This window comes from Perognathus longimembris, chromosome 19, assembly GCF_023159225.1.
Source record: "Perognathus longimembris pacificus isolate PPM17 chromosome 19, ASM2315922v1, whole genome shotgun sequence".
NCBI lineage: Eukaryota > Metazoa > Chordata > Mammalia > Rodentia > Heteromyidae > Perognathus > Perognathus longimembris.
Window position 1 is genome coordinate 39271641 of NC_063179.1, and position 23626 is coordinate 39295266.

Genomic DNA, 23626 nt, shown 5'->3' on the forward strand with positions numbered 1-23626 from the left:
AAGCATTGTATTCATAAACTGCTTTGTTGAATGACAACATATATATATACTTTATACTTTTATATACTTCATATCTATGTATATACTTTATATAAACTAGTATTTAAATATATATATAAAGTACATATGTACTCATATACTTTCTATAAAGCAGTTGCACATACTTTTATTATATGTATATAAATATATATCTAGTTAATACAAAACTGTCAGAAACGTAACATACTAATCAATGAAACTAGTGATATTCTTGTGTTCATAATGTACCTTCCTTCGTGATCATGAATCTGAATAGAATGAACTTGAAAACAATTTGCTCCTCTGCCTTCTAGGTTTCCATAGACGTGCTGCTCCGGTTACACGGAGGCAATTCCCACATGGTGCACACAGGATGGACTATCTGCACTTTGAGGATGACAGCCGTGGATGGTGGTTTGACATGGATATGGTGATCATCTATATTTACTCAGTGAACTGGGTCATTGGATTCGTTGTTTTCTGCTTTCTTTGCTATTTTTTCTTTCCGTTTTAGGAATTGTCATATCTTACTACAATTGAACAATCATAAATGGTGTAAATAACAATTGGTTAAACATTTTTAAATGTGTTTTGAAGGTTTTATAATGTTGTTATTTGCGACAATTTATATGGTTGTTGGCATTTATAGGAAGCCTTGGAATAATGGATTTATTTATTAATGTTTTTCATGTAACAAACTAAACTTTATGCAAGAATTAATGTAGTCAGCATTTAGCAACAATGACCTATTAATTTTATACTTCTTGGTTTGGGATTTGGGGCTCTTATTTTACAAGGTCACTTTTATACTTATTTTGATTGTAAAAGGCTGCAATTTTCCTTCCACTTAAACTTAGTGAAAGTATAAAGTGAAATGATAATCTGGGTAGGTAGTATCTTTATTGATAAGCTAGTCAATCACTACTTAGGCAAAGGATATGCATTAAAGATTAATTATGTTCTCTGGGAACTAATCTAGCAGGGTATATTGCTTAGGTTTCCAATTATCTATACTTATATCCCTTATTATTATAAAAAAAAACTGAGTGTCCTTTTTGTACAGACTTAAAAATAGCTCAGTGCAACAGTATAACAAATAGAATGAAACTAACCCCTAACAACAGATGCTTTAGAGAGCCATATTAACCCTTCCAATTTCAGGATGAATCACTTAAAGAAACAAAAAATAAGTACCTGATTTTAGTCATCTAAATGAGCAATGCATGCCCAAACTGTAATTAGTGATTCACTTAAATAGAAATACTGTCAAGTATATTGTAAATGTGCAATAAAGGGTGTTTTTTAAATTTTTTATTGTTAATAATTGATTTACTGTCTGAAATAAAGAATTGTTAGAAATTTACTCATGAATTTATAGAAAGAGTATATGACATTTATTTTTACTTATAGCACAAAAATCTTTATAATTAATTTTTCTTTATTAAAATACGAAATGATCTGAGTTATTCTAATGGGCAGAAACAGGGCAGGCATCTCAACTTCCAAAGTGAGAAAACTGAAACAAAAAGAAACATAAGCTTATTTATTCATTTTCCCAGACGGTTTTGTGAAAACTAGGACAAAAGTTATTATTGGTATATATTAATTATGCACAGTAAGGAGTTTCATTATGACATTTCCATACATGCGTACAATATAGTTTGATCATATTCACTTCATTGCTCCCCTCTCTCCCTGCCTTTTCCTTTCCCTTCTGCCTCCCTACTAATGCTCTGTTCTCATGACGATGCCTTCCAACATCCACAGTTGCTCTAATTGCCTTTGTGATATTGGCCTATTTCATTTAGCATGATGATCCCTAATCCCATCCTTTTGCTAGCAAATGACATTTTTGTGATAATTATTAATAACAGCATGTAAAGGACACAGATTATTCTTGTAAGAGGACGATGTCTGTTTTACTGGCTTTACAGGTATCATCTTGCCTGTCAATGAAACCATTTAACAGAAAATGGAAGTGACAAAATTCAGTAGCTAACATTTATGAAACTTACGTCTTGGTTACTTTCATAATTACTCTAGCATGCTATCTAATTTTATGTTCTCATTACTCTGACTCAGATAATATATCTGCATATTAAAGACAAGGAAGAGAAATAATGTTATCAAACTCAGAATGATTAGAAAGCAGCTTCATTTTTGTCCAATTTCAAGACCCACCACTCTATGACTCTATACTGTTTGAAAAGTCTGGTAACTTTCTAGAGTTGGATATAGTCACTGAAGAAATTTTGCTAATAATAATGCTGCTAAAGAAACTGTAGAAATAAGAGACAATCTGATGCAAGGATGCGGATGCAGGACAAATCATTGCTTATATCTGTGAAAACCTACTTACAATTTAACATGGACTACTCACAATTTAACATAGACTACTTCATTCAATAGCTTTCATTTGCTGTGAAATTTTTGCTTGTCTTTGGTGGCTTCTTAGAGAAGTACTGATAAAATTATGTTATGTCTCAGTGCTTCTCTACCTTATTAATATGCAGAACTGAGTAAGTCTAGGAAAGGTTCCGAAATTCTGCATTTTTATAAAGCATTCAAGTGGAATCAATGCTGTATATACCTAATAATCTGTATTACAGGACAACAAACTCTGTAAATGTCTAGAAGGTAAATACTTTAGGCTTTGCAGGGTAAATACACATATGTCTCTGAAACATATTCTTTTTCTGTAAACTACTTTATTATTTTTAAAACTTCTTTTAAGTCACTGGATGGATAAAGCCTGTAAATCAGCTTGCCAACCACAGATCTATGAAACTGGTCCTAAAATTTTGCTACACAGACAATCATTTGGGAAATCCTTAAAAACACTAATGCCTACCAATATGTGTTTCCATTAATATTTGGTCATACCCCCCCCCCAAATATTTTAACTTAACAGAACTGATATGGAAATAAGGATACTAAAAGCTTCTCACATTATTTCTAATACATGTTTAAATTTGAAAACAGTGACCTCTATTACCTTCCATTTCTACCCATTTGTAGTTTTGGAGCACATTGCATTTTTAGCACATTTGGCTGACTGAATAGCACAGTACATCTCTCTTTTTATTTGTATAAAAACCCTGACAATCTAATTCAAAGAATAACAACTCAAATTAGATGCTTTCATCAACACACCTCTGCTCCCAATAGGAAACCTGTCCCCAATAGACATCATGAGTCAGTAAAAATGAAATTTGATACCACTCTAAGGGCTGATTGAAAGTGGTAAGGAGCTTACTAGAAGAAAAAAGGGGAAAACAGAAAACTTAAACTGGATTAATAAATTGAGAGGCTATGAAAAGTCAAAACCACCATTATTACCATCAATTCAGGATAACTAGGGGAAAACTTAAAGAAGAATCAGCTAGTAGAATTCTGTTTTAAAGATTAGATTTATAATAAGTAAGCCATTATAAATGGCTTCAAAAGTTAGCATAAAACATTCTGTTAAGAATTTGAAGTCATTAAACATACTTCAGATTATATATTTTCACTATAAAATCTTTCCTAAGGAAGTTATAAATTTTTACTCAGCTGTCTGAATTAATATGGATTCAAATTAATAGGCACTTTTCAAAAATATTGCACTTGGCTATTTCACTCTGAAATTCCTGAGTTAAATAATAATTTGAAAAACATAGTTTTCACTCTGTAATTCCTACATTAACAATTTGAAAAAAATTTACAGCTGTCATCTATCCCAGGTAAAATTATTTTTTTTACTGCTATATGGTATTTAGTCAGAGTATTAATTATTAAAGTAAGTTGTAATATATTCATATATATGCATATATGTGCATGTGTACATATGTAATGTACTTTGACCATATTCACCCTCATATATCTTCTCCATTCACCCTTCTCCTTCCTGTCTCCCAACAGAGAGTGTTTTACTACCCCCTTTTAATGTATATATTAATTAAGTTTCGCCATTGTTTTTCCCACAAGCATATATTATAGTCAGATTAACTCCTGTTACTCTGCCAATCCCCTATTGTTCTATAGCTTTTAGTGAGATTCCTAATACCCTTTTAAGGAAACATCAACAAAACAAACAATAACAATTGCCAGAGAGGATAAGGAGATAGGAACCTCATACATGTTGGGAATGTAAGATACTGCAACCACTATGAATATCTGTATGAACGTTCCTTATAAAACTAAAACGACTACTGTATGACCCCACAATACCACTCTTGGGAATATAGCCAAATAAATCAATATACAAGAAATATATTCTTGGGAATATAAGTCAATAGACAAGCTGTACATCTACACACCCATGTTTATTGCAGCTCTATTGACAAAAAAATTTTATTTTTATCTTGACTGATGCTCATTTCAATTTTGGTGAAGAGATAATGCTGTTTGTAGTTTTAACTTCCTTGAGTACATTCCTCTCTACAAAAAAACTATCAGGTAAAATAACACTTCTGTATACAGTAAAACTGAATAGTAGAATATGATACAAGATCCTCATTCATTTCTGTATTCGACAAACAAAAGTATTACATGTTCAAGGAATATTTATTGATTGGATGAATGACCAATTATTCTATAAACTTTGCTCAATTCAAATGCTATCCATGAGTTAAATCCCATTTAAATGCCAGCCATATATACTAAGGATTTCAGAACACTTCTTTTGACCTAAGAGTCTCTATGCTCCTTCTGATTAAAAAGCAGAAGTTAAAAAAAAACTTATCTAATATCCTGTTATTCAGATGAAGGCTGAGAGTATATGAGAAGCCAACATTTTTTTTACTACTGTCTGCTTTCTATTATCATGGATTCATCAGAGATAGTAAATATGTATGTCATTCATATCTGCATATAACTAATAGAGGGGAAAAGTAGAGAATTAAATGAAAACAGCATTACCAGAGTTTCTTCTACCAGATAAACTTCAATTTACATTAACTATCCTACTTTACATGCTTCATGGTTTTTCACTAATGCAAAGACAAACTGAATGTCTTTTTCTTTCTATAAATAGGAAAAGGCAGTTACAGTTTTCCTAAAATAAAAATGTCCTTTCCTTCTAATTATGATATGCACAATTTTTAATTGAAGTCAGAATGCCTTACAGGGTAGTACATTTTACTTTAGAAAATGACAAATTTAGCTGGGCACCTATGGTTCATGCCTGTAATCCTAGCTACTCAGACAGTTGAGATCTAAGGATTGCAGTTCAAAGCCAGCTTGGACAGGAAGGTCTATAAGACTCTTACCTCCAGTTAAGCACCAAAAAATAAAAATAAAATAAAACAACCAAAGTGAAAATGTGGCTCAAGTGGTAGAGCACTAGAGTTGAACAAAAAAAAAAAATATCAGGGACATCACACAGGCCCTGACTTCAAGCCCCAGGAACAGCACACACATACAGATAAACAGTTACAAATTTAAAACTATCAGAGATAAGCTGGGTGCTGGTGGCTCAAGCCTGAAATCCTAGCTACTCAGGCTGAGATCTGAGGATTGCGGCTCAAAACCAGCCCGGGCAGCAAAGTCCATGAGACTGTTACCTCCAATAAACAACTCAACAAAGTAAAGCCAGAAGTGGTGCTGTGGCTCAAGTGGTAGAGTGCTCACCTTGCGCTTAAGAGAAGCTCAAGGACACTGCACCCAGACTCAGAGTTCAGTCCCCAGGACTGGCAAAGAAAAAAAAAACTATCAGAGATAAGATACAGTAAGTAGGACCATCAATCAATTAACAGATTACAAATCCACTATGCACTTGATCCAAAAGAGGTTTTAAATAACTTTAAAGGATGTTTCAGTATATGTATTGATAAATACATTATTCCCTCTTGTTTCTGCTTTTAAATTTTGCTTTAATTGAAATGATAATAACAAGTAAGCATACTACATAAAGTCTACATTGTCCATTTAATTAAGATGAAACACTCAAGACTTCTAAGAAGAAGACATTTATTATCCCACTGTTATGCCTTACAACTTCATCAAAATTACAAGGACTAGTAATGATCAGTACTAAATACATTTACCTTATTTTCCCACTTCTGAATCACATTTGGGTCATAATACTAAAATATAGTGGTTTATAACCAACAAAGAATAAATGTATACATATGTAGTTCATTCAAACAGAAAATATAAAGCTTTAGGAAAAGAATATGCTGTGAAAAAGCAAGCATAGAAGTCATTTAATCTGAAAACATTATACATTGTATAGTTTTTACAAACATGTTCACAAGTGTACATATTATTTCTTCCATAACACACTGAAGAGTCAAGTTACATAACCTGATAAGACTCCAATAAGAATCACTTAATGTCCCTAGCATTAACCTCAATTCTATAACAGTACTAATCAAATTATCTTACTATAGTTAACAATGTTAAAGTTTCATTTTGTTATTAGTAACGCATCTTACCTATATTATATTTCAGTCAGAATCAGAATTTTCAGATGTCTTATCACTAATTGTAGGGAAAGTTCTTAAGCCTTGTTTTCTTTCAGTTCTAAGTTGGTGCAAATGTTCTTTCATATCCTGAGAAATATGGCAAATCCGTCCTTCTATGCCAGGAACTGCAATTATTGCTGATGGTTTATCTGATTCTTCCACAAAGGCTACGAGTCAAACAATTTTAAAATGTCATGGACCTATAAATAAATATTCTAAAATTATGTCTAGGGGTTGGACTATATGATTTGAAATTCACATCAATAATAAAATTTTAACCAGAATCTTTCCATTTTCTACAATCAACTGTTCAATCATGAATAATGAATGAAACAATTACCAAGTTTATATCAAATGAAAAGGACATCAATTCAACTTTACTCAAAAGACCTGCATCCAAAAATGGAAATATGTGGGTATGCTTAAATTGATTTGAATATTGCAAAATGTATACATGTATGGGAAACATCACATGGTGCTCCATAAATATATACAATTTTAATGTGTTAATTTTAAAGCTTTATAAATATTGTTATGTTATCTAAAAGAATTATCAAGACAATGTACATATGGCTTTATTTAAAAGAAGGTATTTACTAGATTATCTGTTTGATAATGTGATTATTTTGTTCCATCTTCTCATTTCACAGGTTTGAGGGAAAAAGTAGCTGGACACAAAATATTATCACTACATTAAAAGCATAAAAAGATGTACTAAAAATAAAAGATGATGTATTTTACTTCCAAAATCACTAATATAATTTTCAAAATGAGCATATTTATAAAGATAACTATTCTATCAAACAATTATAAAAATTCATGATGAACTGGTACAATTTAGTCTTTTTTCCTTTTTTTTGGAAGTGCCATATAACTTAAGGAGTTCATGACTACAATAGACCTTGATCACCCCCTTCAACATTCTCACCCTCATTTATTGCAACTCTTTCTCCTCCCTTACTTTTCTTAATTTTGTGGTATATACAATGAATTCTTGACTGCATTCTCCTTCCCTTCCCCCTTTCCTTCATGTACCCCTCTCCCATTGGTCCCACCCCCTCATGGATGTATCCATATCCTGATGTTGATTTTGTTGGGTTTTGACCTAGTCCTTCTAATAGATTACTGCATACTATTACTGTATACTACTGAATACAAATCTTTACATAAACAGGTTGGGAAGTATACAAGTGATTAAAAATGAATTAACTGAAATATGACAGGCTCCAATTTAGTCTTGATTATTGTCAAAGTGACTTTATAAAAAGAACAGTACTTCTAGACAAAACGCGCTCTATATGACCATGCACAATGCTTACAGGTAGGAAAAGATTAAATGTTTTACAGAAAAAAGTACAGCATTTTGACTGGTTAGAATGTTTCATATTGAAAAGAAAAAAATCAAAAAGGAGGTGAAGTGATTATACCCCCCAAAATTTGAAATATATATAACTTTTAGAACTTCTTATGCTTTTTAGCTTTGACTTATTTTTTTTTCCTATTTATTGTCAAAGTGATGTACAGAGAGTTTACAGTTTCACATGTTAGACCTTGGGTACATTTCTTGTACTGTTTGTTACCTCCTCCCTTATTCCCCCCTCCCCCTCCCCTTTTCCCTCCTCCCCCCCCCCCCTCCATGAGTTGTTCAGTTGGTTTACACCAAATGGTTTTGCAAGTATTGCTTTTGGAGTCGTTTGTCTTTTTATCCTTTGTCTCTCGATTTTTATATTCCCTTTCACTTCCCTAGTTCTAATACCAGTATATACAGTTTCCAATGTACCCTTCATATAATCTCATTTCCCTTGGGTGTAGGTTTTACCTTAGCAAATAATGCAGTCTTTATTGTATTTATATTTCCTCAACCATGGGAGAAGAGAACATCAAATACTATTCACTCAATGCCCTAATCTTACCAAAAGTTATCCAAAAAAGCTCATCTAATAAAATAAAACTATATTATCACCTGTTAGTGAGGGAGATTTGTTTGTAGTAGTAATTAAATTCATTCGATGGCCTGAATAGCACTTTTTCCTTCCTTGCAAAATTTTTATGGATTCAAAGTGATTCATGACTACTGTAGAGAGGATTTGCGCAGTTTCTGTATCAAACATTCGAGGGCAACTTTTAAGCATACTGTAGCCATCCTTCCCCTGAAATATCAAAAGATATCTCAATTTTAGAGTCGCGAAATGTGTATAAATCAGAATGCATTTTTTTTTTTTTTTGGCCAGTCCTGGGGCTTGGACTCAGGGCCTGAGCACTGTCCCTGGCTTCTTCCCGCTCAAGGCTAGCACTCTGCCACTTGAGCCACAGTGCCGCTTCTGGCCGTTTTCTGTATATGTGGTGCTGGGGAATCGAACCTAGGGCCTCGTGTATCCGAGGCAGGCACTCTTGCCACTAGGCTATATCCCCAGCCCCAGAATGCATTTTTAATTTTGCTGTTGGCACTGACTCAAAAATTTAAACGGTGTCAAAAACTGACACCGTTTCAATTTCTCTCCCAGGCCTTGGATGTGAACATGAGAGCCTTTAAAGCATTGACCCTAGTTCTATTGCCTAGCAGCCTAACAATAGGCCACCGAAAAGCCCTGTTAACTAGCCAACTGCAAGGTCTATTTAGACCAGTATTAATGAAGCCCACCTGAAACCCACCCACCAAATGGCTCTCATTATTAGAACAATAGAATCTACTAACAAGCTTCTAGCAAGTACTGACATTGTTCCAGACTCCGGCATTTAAGAACTCAGTGAATTAAAATGTAAAGTCCTTAAAGATTAAGGTCATGGAAGTGAATTGCACATACCTAAATATAAATATAAATAAATGTATTTGAAATAGGAGCCTTGAATGTATTAGAAGTGTTTATCACTAAATTTAAAGTTCAGCAACCATTAGACATTTTTTGTCTAGCCATTTCTTTCTGTATGTCAGTCATTTAGAAAATAATATTAATATAAGTGAAACTTTTACATCCTATATTTTTATATGTCTGGTAATATAAAACAATGTAGCTATATGGCATTTAATAAGATAAAATAAATTTAATTCATCAATCACAAAAGTGCAATGGGTCTGAAATCATCACAAGAAAATTAAATGTTCACATGCATGTATATAAACATGTATAAACATAAGACAGTACATTTATAGAATGTTTTCAAAAGAAATTAATCTCACATTTGCAATATACTCCTTAATAGCAAGAAGGTAAACTTTTTTCTTCTGTAGGTATTGCCCTTGAACTTTTACAGTATCTCTTATGATTCGGTGTCCTGGATCTGCATCTGGATCAAATCCAAATTCTATCCCAGCAACTTGAGGAAATCTGAAATTTAAAAATATCCTGCTACAAAATAATAAATTGTTGAATAATCCTGCAAAGAACATACTAATAAAAAGTAAGAGCATTACAATTTAAAGAGATCCTATTCTGTTTAAAATGTCAAAATGTACAGGCTAGGGGCTTTATAAAGCTGGAAAAGTCTTACCAAATGACCTTTGTCTTTTTAAGAAATAAAGGAAGGATAATAATTCAAAGAAACAACACTGAGACTTCTGTTGTCCCAGCTTTTACCCTCAATTGTAAAGGAATAAAATGAGAGAGGAGACAAGTGGCACATCTGTCTAAAATCCTATCTTTCTCACTATTTTCAAATAAGTCCATCCAACTATCTTTAGGAAAATGAAATATCTTTAAAGTGAATACATTGTTTGGTGAGGGCTTGTATCACTAATACATACAGTTGTATCTTATGCACATTAAATGCCTAAAAGTTATGAGATGTCTTTGAGTCATTAAAAAAGATAAACTTTAGTGATACATTTGAAGGCAGAAAAGAACACAGTACACACATTTTAGAAAGTTTTCAAGAAGGATAAAGTTTAAGTTCTAGCCATATAAATGTTAATCTTTAGCTGAAAAAAATCTGGCTTTTCCTAGTAACAGTCTCAGGGTCTGTCTGAGTCACTGAGGATTTTTCTTCAAATGCAATAGCAACTAACATTAAGTAATTTAAAATTATGCACATGGTAGTTTCATGACTACATATTATTACCTGAGACAGGAAACATGCAAATATTTTCCCTAGAGCTATTCATTGACAAGACCTGTGTTGATTTGTGCATTTGACTCAGTCTCCCAACTAATAAAATGCTGACAGACAGAATGATTCCTATTTAAGGGAGTATATCTACAAACAAGAGCATTGGTTAACAAAGTTAATGAATTTTACTTCTTAAACACTTAAAAAAAAAGTCACTCTGGTAAGAAGGAAGTAGGAGGCATTTCTACATGTATGACATTATCACTTTTTATTACTGCTTCCTTCATAATGTCATCCTAACTATACCAAAATCACATCCTAATGTTTACTATAATCCAATGAAAACAGGGGAGAGTATGAAATACAATAAAATAATTTCTAAATATTTTTAGTCTTGACTTCAAAAACAATCTTGCCTCAAGGATTCTTCTCTCAATTTTCATTACGTCAAAATAGGCCAAAATATTTTTAATTTTTAACTACTCTCAATTCTATACTATCCTATTGAATCAGTTTGAAATCTCTGAATTTTTACTGTGCATCAGATACTATTTTCAGTACTGTAGATTTTCCAAAAGGCAAATGACATTGACTTTATACCAAGGGAACTTCTAAAGAAAGATAAGGATCAGGGAAAGAGCAAACCTCATAAAATGTATTCCTACTCAGTTCTGATATTTCCCTGGAGAAAATGATTGACACTGAGAAGGAGAACATAGGGTAAGAATCTGTAAGTTTATATATCTGCTTTTAAATTATACTAGATTCTATATTAACATTTTTAGAAGTGAATAGCTTCTTAATTGTGTTGAGCAAAAGTAGCTTTTAAAACATTCCTTGACTATCTTGTTCATACAATGGCTTCAGGAAGAAATAAATGATGGAATTGCTACACAAATCAATAAACAATTAAAACTCATAGCAGGTACATATATGTGTGATGGAATGCAGAATGTGATCACTCTCGAGCCATTTAGTAATAAACATGCATACCACTTATGGCAATGTGTTATATTGTTGTAAAGCAATAAAAATATAACACCTTCCTATAAAAAATATTAATTTTTCCAAAAATAAATGACAGACCAAAAGCCATTTCAATCAACATCTACTCATGTTCTTGTTTGTATTCTTATTTGTTTATGCAATGCTGGGGATTGAACCCATGCCCTCCTGTGCTAAGCATAGGATCTACCACTGAGCTAGGTCCCTAATCCAGGATGTATTTATTATAATCTCAGTTTTATTTGGAAAAAAATAAAACTTTTAAGTTAATGAAAAATTGCAAAGAACAGAATCTCTAAGTTTAAGTAATAAATATGTGCAGGTTGAAGTGGGAAAAATAACAGCAACTAAGTAAAGTTACTCTGAAATCTAGGCTGAATTAAAATCATGTTTGAAATCCTTTAGAAGCTAGATTCCTCTATTTAATATTAAGAAATCATATACTTATGAAGACACTGTTGGTTACATCTTAACTCTTCTGGACAATACTAATTGTAGGAAATTCGCATTTCCACTTTTTTTTTTTTTTTTTTTTTGGCCAGTCCTGGGGCTTGGACTCAGGGCCTGAGCACTGTCCCTGGCTTCTTCTTGCTCAAGGCCAGCACTCTGCCACTTGAGCCACTTGAGCCACAGCGCCACTTGTGGCCATTTTCTGTATATGTGGTGCTGGGGAATCGAACTCAGGGCCTCATGTATATGAGGCAAGCACTCTTGCCACTAGGCCATATCCCCAGCTCGCATTTCCACTTTTGACAAAGTATTTCCAGAGCTGCCAAAGCACTTTATCCTAAATTGTACACAAAAATCCAGGTGTGAATCCGGCACCAGTGGCTTATATCTGTAATCCTAGCTACTCATGAGTCTGAGATCTGAGGATCGTGGTTCAAAGCCAGCCCAGGCTGGAAAGTCTGTAAACCATTAAGGCTGGAAGTAGCACTGTGACTCAAGTGATAGAGCACTACCCTTGAGCAAAAGAAGCTCAGGGACATCACCTAGGCCCAGAGTTCAAGCTCCAAGACTGGCAAGAAAAAAAAATACACTACAATAAGTTTCTAAATTTTTTAATATACCTATTAGCACCAGGTTGATTTTCTATCAAAGCTAACTGATTCAATGTTCTCAGCTACAAACATCAGTTGTTCTAAAACTAAGCAATGAATAGGAGAGAGAGAGAGAGAAATTCAAAATCATCTAAACGTAAGATACTAATTACTAATTGCTATAAAGGAAGTATAAGAATTATATAGCAACAAATGAAAAGCTGTTGGACTAAAAAGTTGATACTGCTAAGATAGTAATACTACTCCAAATTGTTGTACAGACTGAACTCGGCGCAAGCCAAAATCCTACCTGCCTTTTTTGCAGAAATCAACAAACTAATTCTAAAGTTCATTTTAGAATTTTGACTTTAAAGATCTAAAACATTCCTGAAATAAAAGGACAAAGTTGGAGGACTCATTTCTCCATATTAAAACTTAAAAAAGACAGACCAATCAAGATGTATAGCTGACTATAAAAAGAGATATACACAAATCAATAGAATGCAATTAGAAGTCCAGAAATAAACCTTTATATTTATGGGAAACTGCTTTGTGACAACTTTTTTTTTAAAAGTTTTTATTATCAAACTGATGTACAGAGAGGTTACAGTTTCACACGTTAGGCACTGGATACATTTCTTGTAGTTTGTTACCTTGTTCCTCATACCCCCCTCCCCCCTCCCCCTTTCCCTTTCCCCCCCTGAGGTGTTCAGTTCACTTACACCAAACAGTTTTGCAAGTATTGCTTTTGTAGTTGTTTCTCTTTTTTTTACCCTGTGTCTCTCAATTTTGGTACTCCCTTTCAATTTCCTAGTTCTAATACCAGTATACACGGTTTCCAATATACTCAGATAAGATTACAGAGATAGTGTAGATACAATCACAGGAAGGTGATACAAGAACATCATCAATAGTAGAAGCTACAGATACACATGGGACGTTGAATGTAGTTACAACTGTGATATATCATTTCTATAACATGGAGTTCATTTCACTTAGCATCATCTTATGTCATCATAAGGGTATAGCTATTGGGCTCTTGTGATCCTCTGCTGTGACTTGCCTAAACCTGTGCTAATTATTCCCAATAAGGGAGACCATAGAGTCCATGTTTCTTTGGGTCTGGCTCACTTCACTTAGTATAATTTTTTCCAAGTCCTTCCATTTCCTTACAAATGGGGCAATGTCATTCTTTCTGATAGAGGCATAAAACTCCATTGTGTATATGTACCACATTTTCCTGATCCATTCGTCTACGGAGGGGCATCTGGGTTGGTTCCAGATTCTTGCTATGACAAATTGTGCTGCAATGAACATTGTTGTGCTGGTGGCTTTACTGTGATTTTGTTTGTGGTTTTTTGGATAGCAAAAGTGGGGTTGCTGGGTCATAGGGGAGTTCTACATTTAGCCTTCTGAGGAATCTCCATACTGCTTGCCAGAGTGGCTGAACCAGTTTACATTCCCACCAACAATGAAGTAGGGTTCCCTTTTGGCCACATCCCCTCCAACAATTGTTATTATTAGTTTTCTTGATATATGACATTCTTGCTGGGGTGAGATGGAATCTCAATGTGGTTTTGATTTGCATTTCTTTTATGGCCAGTGATGTAGAGCACTTTTTCATATGTCTCTTGGCCATTCTCATTTCCTCATCAGAGAAGTCTCTTTGTAAGTCTTTAGCCCACTTGTTGAGGGGGCTATTGTTTCTTTGCGGTTTTGTTTTGGAGGAAGGTAATTTTTTAAATTCTGCATATATTTTAGATATGAGGCCTTTGTCCGTTGAATGGCCAGTAAAGATCTTCTCCCAGTCTGTGGGCTTTCTGTTTATCTTGCAAGCTATGTCCTTTGCCATGCAGAAGCTCTGAAGTTTGATGCAGTCCCATTTGTCCAACCTTTCTTTGATTTGTAGCCTTTCTGGGTCTTTGTTAAGGATGTTCCGTCCTGCGCCAAGGACCCCAAGTGTTTCTCCTACTCCTTCCATTAGTGTTTTCAGGGTGTCTGTTTTGATTTCGAGGTCTTTAATCCATTTGGAATTGATTTTGGTGCACGGTGATATATAAAGATCTAGTTTTAGTTTGTTGCATGTGTTGAGCCAGTTTTTCTAGCACCATTTGTTAAAGAGGCTATCTTTCTTCCAAACTATTGTTTTAGCCCCTTTATCAAAGATTAAGTAGGCGTAGTTCTGTGGGTTCATTCCCGGGTCTTCAATTCTGTTCCATTGGTCTTCAGGCCTGTTCCAGTGCCAATACCAAGCTGTTTTTATTACTATAGCTTTATAATACAACTTGAAGTTGGGTATTGTAATTCCTCCAGCATTGTTCTTTCTGCTTAGGATTGTTTTTGCTATTCTAGGTCTTTTATTGTTCCATATGAATTTCTGGATTGTTTCCTCTATTTCATCAAAAAATGGTGTTGGGATATTAATGGGTATTGCATTGAGTTTGTAGATAGCCTTTGGCAATATTGCCATTTTGATTATATTAATCCTCCCTATCCCAGAGCATTGGAGGTTTTCCATTTCTTTAGTTCTGACTTAATTTCGTTTTTCAAGATTTTAAAGTTCTCCTCAAAGAGGTCTTCCACTTCATTGGTTAAGGTTATTCCTAGGTATTTTATGTTTTGGGGGCTATTGCAAAGGGAGTTGCTTTCCTGATATCAGCCTTGGTCTTCGGGTCATTAGCATAGAGAAAGGCCGTTGATTTTTAAAGGTTTATTTTATATCTTGCAACTTTGCCAAAGTTTTGGATCAGCTCTAGTAGCATGGGGGTAGAGTCTATGGGATTCTTTAGGTATAGGATCATGTCATCTGCGAAGAGAGAAAGCTTAACTTCATCTTTACCTACTTGGATCCCCTTTATATTTTTTTCTTGCCTGATTGCTCTGGCTAGAAATTCTAGTACTATGTTGAAGAGCAGGGGAGAGAGTGGACATCCCTGCCTTGTTCCTGATTTTAAAGGGAATGGCTTTAGTTTTTCACCATTTAGAGTTATGCTTGCTGTTGGTTTGTCATGCTGTTGATGACCTGTTGAAATCAATTGGCCAGAATTTTGTTGAGAATTTTTGAGTGTATGTTCATCAGGGAGATTGGTCTATAGTCCTCTTTCCGTGATGAGTCCCTGCCTGGTTTTGGGATGAGGGTTATACTGGCTTCATAGAATGAGTCTGGAAGTGAACATTCTCTTTCAATTTCATTGAAGAGTTTGAGAAATATTGATGTGAGTTCTGTTCTGAAGGCCTTGTAGAATTCTGCAGTGAATCCATTTGGACCTGGGCTTTTCTTGGATGGGAGATCATTTATTGCCGTTTCTATTTCAATACTGGATATGGGTCTGTTTAGAAGGTTTAAATCTTCATGGTTCAGTTTGGGGCTATGAATTTTTTCTAGGAAATCATCCATTTCTTCTAAGTTCTCGAATTTGTTGGCATAAAGATTTGCAAAATAGTCCCTTATTATTTTCTGAGTTTCGGTTATTTCTGTGGTGATGTTACCTGTTTTATCTCTTATCTTGTTTATTTGAGTGTGCTGCCTTTGTTTTTTGGTCAGGTTTTCCAGGGGTCTGTCCATCTTGTTGATTTTTTCAAAGAACCAACTCTTTGTTTTGTTGATTCTTTCGATGTTTTTTTTCGTCTCTAATTGATTTAATTCTGATTTGATTTTAATTATTTGCTTCTGTCTATTAATTTGGGGTTTGACTTGTTGTTCTCTCTCAAAGAAATTAAGGTGTTTCCTTAAATGATTGAGTTGCTGTTTCTCCAGTTTGTTGGTGTATGCATTCAGAGATATAAATTTTCCTCTGAGTACTGCTTTTGCTGTGTCCCAAAGGAGCTGGTACTTTGTGTCCTCAACTTGGTTAAATTCCATAAACATTTGAATTTCCATTTTAATTTCTTCAATGACCCTCTGATAGTTCAGCAGTGTGTTGTTTAGTCTCCATGAATTGTAGCAATTTCTGTGGTGGCTGTTTGAGTTGAGCTCTAGTTTTATTCCATTGTGGTCTGAGAGAAGGAAGGGAATGGTTTTGATACTTCTGAATTTGTACAGATTTTCTTTGTGCCCTAAGATGTGATCTATTTTGGAGAATGTTCCATGTGCTGCCGAAAAGAATGTGTATTCTGTCCTTGCTGGTTGGAATATTCTGTAGATGTCTATTAAGTCTAGTTGGTCTATGCAATTGTTTAGTTCTGTGGTTTCTTTGTTCAGTTTTTGGCGTGTTGATCTACCCAGAGGTGATAGTGGAGTGTTAAAATCCCCAACTATCAATGTGTTTGGGTCTATGAGTGTTTTTAGAGTCAGTAGTGTTTGTTTGATGAAGTTGGGTGCTCCTGCATTTGGTGTGTAGATATTTAGAATGGTTATATCTTCCTGTAGGAGAGATCCCATTACTAGTATGTAGTAACCTTCTTGTGACAAGACTTTTCATGGGAGAAAAAGTGCTTTAATAAATATTCTCAAACAAGATACCTACATCTAAAAGAATTCAGATGGGCCACTATCTTACAACATACACATAAATTAACTCCACTTGGCACTGGTGGCTCACACCTATAATCCTGACCACTCAGGGACCTGAAATGTTAAAGATCACAGGATGAAGCCAACCTAGCAGAAAAAGTCCAAGTGATTCTCTCCAAATAACCAGCCCCCTGTCAAAAGGCTCTCAAGTGGCTGGTAGTGTGCTAGTTGTAGAGGAAAAAAAAACAAGCAAGAGCATGAGACCCAAGTACTTGTTCAAGCCCAAGTAACAAGACACATGCACATACACACACATACACACATACACACACACACAAACACACACACACACAAATTAGCTCAAAATATCAAAATAGATCAAAGACCAAAAGAAAAAACTAAAATCATAAAATTGCTTTAGGATATAGTATCATAAACTGATAGTAAAAATATAAAAAACAAAATTTAGCTGGATTTCTCAAAACTCAGATAATGCTACAAACACCACCAACAAAGTAAAATAAAAAGCCATAAAATTCTAGAAAATATTTGTAAAACACATGATAAGCTGATTATATGGAAGATGAAAAATTATATAGCTAAATAATAAAATACCTCATTTTTAAAAGAGGCAAAATGTACAGACACATTTCTCAAAAATACACAAACATGTAAACGTGATTTTTTAACATCAACATCTGTAAGGGAGATGTAAATTAAAATCAAGATGAGTTACCATTTCAGATATGACAGTGATTAGCAAAAAGGTGGCCTGGAGATGGCCCACACCTGTAGTTCTAGCTACTCTAGAGGCTTATAGGTGGTTCAAAGACAATTTGTGCAGGAAAGTTTATGACACTCATCTCCAATTAACCACCAAAGGAGCCAGAAGTGGAGCTGTGGTTCAAGTGGTAAAGCATTAGGCTTCAAAAAAAAGCTAAGAGACAGTGCCAAGGCCATGAGTTCAAGCCCAAAGCAAAAAAGACAGGTAACACGTTTTCACAAGGAATTGGGGAAACTGAAACTTTATACACTTCGGTGTGGAGGGGCTCCTTCAACCACTTTGGAAAACAGTCATTACTATATGATATTACCAAAGAATTACCATATGAGGGGGGACTTCCGGGAAGATGGCAGAGGAGCAGCAGAGCCCTAGCTGAACTCCCTCCGTCATCGCAGTCTTCCCATCCAACAGAAACTTTTACCCCGAGAAAGATAGCAAAATAAGTTATAACAGTACAGGGATTCTGGCCAGGAAGGAAAAATCGACTTAGCTCGTCTGAAAACACAGATTTGAGCTCCGAGCGGTGTCCCGCTGCCACGCCAGTGCCGGCGCCAGCACAGCGCCCCCACACTCCACACAACTAAAGCATTCAACGGAGACCAGGGAGAAATCCTCCAGACAGCGGCATTCAGACAGATCACAGGCTGAGCACAGATGGGCCGAAATCGCAGAGAAAGTAGGACGCCCAAGTCTTACCTGCAAGCTGTGGGAACCACAAACCCCCAGGATTTCACCGACAGGGGAAGAGGGTCAGAGCAGATCTACCCCCTGCGAACTGAAATCAAGTCAAACCAGCCAAGCGGCATAATAGACTGCAGACCATCGCAAGGAAACCAGAGACTGTAGAAAGCCCACCCAAACAAAGAAGAGTCCTTTTTATTTTTTCTCAAACGTTTTTTAAGCTTTTTTTTCTTTATATTTTCATTTCTGAAACATCATTGGTTTGTTTTTGTTTTCCATTTTTACCCATAGGTTCTATCAAGTTCTTTTTTGTTGGTTTTTTGTTGTTTGTTTTTCCTGATTTTTTTTCCTTTTTTCCTTTTTATTTTTTTAAATAATTTTTCTCTGTTAGGTACATTCATCTTCCAGTATTTTTTCTTTATTTCTCTCTTTGCATTCTCTTTTTTAAAAAATTGCTTTCCTATGAATAACACCTCCACTCTCTACTGCTAACTCTCCATTGTCTATCATTTTAACCTTGTTCTTTCTACTGATTCTACTCTCCTCCACATTTCCTCACCACTGAAACTAAACCAAAAGCATCACCTCCCCCCCCCACATACATTTTACTCTATTCTCTTTACTACCTCTAACTTACCCTCCTGACTTACTTCTAGGACCTCCAGATTCCATTGACTCCAGGTTACTGGATAGAGGGTATACCTGCTTATTCTGAGTGAATCAAAGGGGTTCATAGAGAAAACCAGTCCAAAAAGAACTTAATATAAGAACAAGAATTGCTCATAGGGTTGTAATAATAAATAAGTAACTACTGAATACAGGGATCAGGATTGATTGTTATACGGGAATTGTATTCTTTAGGAACACCAAATATAATTTTATACACAGGTATAAAAGGTATCAGCATATATCAGCATATATAATTGTGACTTCTAAGATTTACACAACAGTGCTTGGTAAGGTCTGCGTTGGGTCTTAAACGGTGCTCACAGGTGCTTGTAGTTTGGCATTCCCAATCCAAATGGGCAGAAGAAACACAAGAAAGATGGCAAACAATGGAGTATAATCTCCCACTCAAAACAAGCAGGAAGCAGAGCAATCAATCAAAGACATAGAAGAGAACCCTCAAAATGCTCTACAAAGTTTACTGATAAACATGATAAATGAAAAATTTGAATCTCTTCAGTTAATTATTCTAGAGCGTGTGGAGGCAAAGCAAAAATTAATGGAGAATTTCATGGCCTCCACAAATAGAAAGATAAATGAACTTCAAGAGTCAAATGAAAAGATAACTACCCAGCTAAAAGATTTGAAAGACAGCACTCAAAACCAAATTAATGAAGTAATGAAGTAAAGAAGTGCATGCAGGACCTAAGAGATAATTATAGTGAGGACATGGAAATCATCAGGAAAGACCAGTCAGAAGGAAAAGAGATTCGAAATCAAGTAACTAGCCTACAGTCCCGACTAACTGAAGCAGAGGATCGAATCTCAGGAGCTGAAGATTCCCTAGAATCTATGGAGAAAAATCAAAAAGCAATACAAAACCAATCCAATCGATAAAACAGATCGCTCCAGGAGATTCAAGATACAATCAGAAAGCCCAATTTAAGGAAAATTGGTGTTGAGGAAAACCTGGAGAAGGAAGTTAATGGAATAGGCAACCTATTTAACAGAATATTAGCCTAGAACTTCCCAAATATCCAGAAGGATAGGCCTATACAGATACAAGAAGCATTTAGAACCCCAAACTGACCAGACCAGAAAAGGACATCCCACCGACACATTGTGATCAAAACAGGATCAGTAGAGTCCAAGGAAAGAATCCTTAAAGCTGTTAGGGAGAAGAAAACAATCACATTTAAGGAAAATCCATCAGAATTACCCCAGATTTCTCAGCAGAAACCGTGAAAGCAAGGAGAGCCTAGAATGAGGTATGCCAAACCCTATATAAAAATGACTACCAACCAAGAATAGTATACCCAGCTAAACTCTCATTCATAACCGAAGGTCAAATAAAAGTCTTCCACAGTAAGGAAAAACTGAAATAATATATCTCCACCAAACCAGCTTTACAAAAAAATCCTCAAAGATGTACTGTTACAGGGAAAATAATCAAGGTCCCAATGCAGACAGAGAAATGAACCCTAAATAGTAAACCAGAATATCAGATCAACAAATAGGAAGACTCAGCCTTTAACAAGATAGGGATAATGAAAGGAACAAATGATCAGCTCTCAATCCTAACTCTCAACATTAATGGACTAAATTTGCCAATCAAACAACATAGGCTCATAAGTTGGATCAAAAATCAAGATCCATCTTTCTGCTGCCTCCAAGAGACACATCTATCCAGCAAAAGTAAACATCTTCTAAAAGTGAAAGCCTGGAATCAAATCTATCAAGCAAAAGACCCCCATAAGCAGGCTGGAGTTGCAATCCTAGTACCAGACAAAATTGACTTCAAATTAAAAAAGGTAAGAAGAGACAAAGAAGGTTACTACATACTAGTAAAGGGATCTCTCCTACAGGAAGATATATCCATCCTAAATATCTACACACCAAATACAGGAGCACCCAACTTCATCAAACAAACACTACTTACTCTAAAAACATTCATAGACCCAAACACATTGATAGTTGGGGATTTTAACACTCCACTATCACCTCTGGGTAGATCAACACGCCAAAAACAATATAGGAACCACAGAACTAAACAATTGCATAGACCAACTAGACTTAATCGACATCTACAGAATATTCCATCCAGCAATAACAGAATACACATTCTTCTCAGCGGCACATGGAACATTCTCCAAAATAGATCACATCTTAGGGCACAAAGAAAATCTGTACAAATTCAGAAGTATCAAAACCATTCCCTTCCTTCTCTCAGACCACAATGGAATAAAATTAGAGCTCAACTCAAACAGCCACCACAGAAAATCCTACAATTCATGGAGACTAAACAACACACTGCTGAACCATCAGTGGGTCATTGAGGAAATTAAAACGGAATTCAAATGTTTATTGAACTCAATCATGTTGAGGACACAAAGTACCAGCTCCTTTGGGACACAGCAAAGGCAGTACTCAGAGGAAAATTTATATCTCTGAATGCATACACCAACAAACTGGAGAAACAGCAACTCAATCATTTAAGGAAACACCTTAATTTCTTTGAGAGAGAACAACAAGCCAAACCCCAAATCAATAGACGGAAGCAAATAATTAAATTCAAATCTGAATTAAATCAATTAGAGACAAAAAAAAACATAGAAAGAATCAACAAAACAAAGAGTTGGTTCTTTGAAAAAATCAACAAGATAGACCCCTAGCAAACCTGACCAAAAAACGAAGGCAGCACACTCAAATAAACAAGGTAAGAGATGAATCAGGCAAAATCACCACAGAAACAACCAAAATTCAGACCATAGTAAGGGACTATTTTGCAAACCTTTATGCCAACAAATTCGAGAACTTGGAAGAAATGGATGATTTCCTAGAAAAAATTCATATCCCCAAACTGAACCATGAAGATTTAAACCTTCTAGACAGACCCATATCCAGTATTGAAATAGAAATGGCAATAAGTGATCTCCCATCCAAGAAAACCCCAGGTCCAGATGGATTCACTGCAGAATTCTACAAGGCCTTCAAAACAGAACTCACACCAATATTTCTCAAACTCTTCAATGAAATTGAAAGAGAACGTTCACTACCAGACACTTTCTATGAAGCCAGTATAACCCTCATCCCAAAACTAGGCAGGGACTCATCACGGAAAGAGAACTATAGACCAATTTCCCTGATGAACATACACTCAAAAATTCTCAACAAAATTCTGGCCAATAGCGTCAACAGGTCATCAAAAAAATCATACACCACGATCAAACTGGATTCATCCCAGGGATGCAAAATTGGTTCAATATACGCAAGTCAATTAAGGTAATCCACCACATCAACCGGAGCAAGGTAAGGAACCACATGGTTATATTACTCGATGCGAAGAAAGTGTATGATAAAATCCAGCATCCATTTATGCTAAAACCCTGGAAAAATTGGGATTCCAGGGAACAATCCTGAATATAATCAAGGCAGTTTATGACAAACCAACAGCAAGCATAACTCTCAATCATGAAAAACTAAAGCCATTCCCTTTAAATTCAGGAACAAGACAGGGATGTCCACTCTCTCCCCTTCTTTTCAACATAGTACTAGAATTCCTAGCCAGAGCAATTAGGCAAGAAGAAAATATAAAGGGGATCCAAATAGGAAAAGATGTAGTTAAACTTTCTCTCTTTGCAAATGACATGATCCTATAACTAAAGAACCCCATAGAATCTACCCACCAAGCTACTAGAGCTGATCCAAAACTTTGGCAAAGTTGCAGGATATAAAATAAACCCTCAAAAATCAACAGCCTTTCTCTCTGATAACAACCCAAAAACCGAGGCTGAAATCAGGAAAACAACTCCTTTTGCAATAGCCTCAAGAAACATAAAGTACCTAGGAATAACCTTAACCAAGAAGTGAAAGACCTCTACGATGAGAACTTTAAAAACATGAAAAATTAAATTAAGGCAGAACTAAGGAAATGGAAAAACCTCCCATGCTCTGGGATAGGGAGGATTAATATAATCAAAATGGCAATATTGCCAAAGGCTATCTACAAATTCAATGCAATATCCATTAATATCCCAACACCATTCTTTAATGAAATAGAGGAAACAATCCAGAAATTCATATGGAACAATAAAAGACCTAGAATAGCAAAAACAATCCTAAGCAGAAAGAACAGTGCTGGAGGTATTACAATACACAACTTCAAGCTAAATTATAAAGCTATAGTAATAAAAACAGCTTGGTAATGGCACCGGAACAGGCCTGAAGACCAATGGAACAGAATTGAAGACCCAGAAATGAACCCACAGAACTACACCTACTTAATCTTTGATAAAGGAGCTAAAACAATTGTCTGGAAGAAAGATAGCCTCTTTAACAAATGGTGCTGGCAAAGCTGGTTCAACACATGCAACAAACTAGATTTTTATATATCACCCTGCACCAAAATCAATTCCAAATGGATTAACGCCCTCGAAATCAAAACAGATACCATAAAAACACTAATCGAAGGAGTAGGAGAAACACTTGG

General features: G+C 35.2%; 2 protein-coding genes across 2 annotated transcripts in view; one reads left to right on the plus strand and one right to left on the minus strand.

The window, feature by feature from the left end:
* Positions 1-1330, plus strand: part of Rnf180 (ring finger protein 180) — a 106504-nt gene extending 105174 nt beyond the window's left edge. Inside the window, exon 7 of the mRNA XM_048368432.1 lies at positions 333-1330. Coding sequence (XP_048224389.1) covers positions 333-532 — 200 coding nt within the window. The 3' untranslated portion in view covers positions 533-1330. The remainder of the gene's footprint in view (positions 1-332) is intronic.
* Positions 1331-6446: 5116 nt separating this feature from the next.
* LOC125367590 (mannosylglucosyl-3-phosphoglycerate phosphatase-like) overlaps positions 6447-23626 on the minus strand; it is a 36534-nt gene continuing 19354 nt past the window's right edge. Inside the window, exons 6-8 of the mRNA XM_048368260.1 lie at positions 9643-9790; positions 8428-8614; positions 6447-6631 (exon numbers count right to left, since the gene is read on the minus strand). Coding sequence (XP_048224217.1) covers positions 6447-6631; positions 8428-8614; positions 9643-9790 — 520 coding nt within the window. The remainder of the gene's footprint in view (positions 6632-8427; positions 8615-9642; positions 9791-23626) is intronic.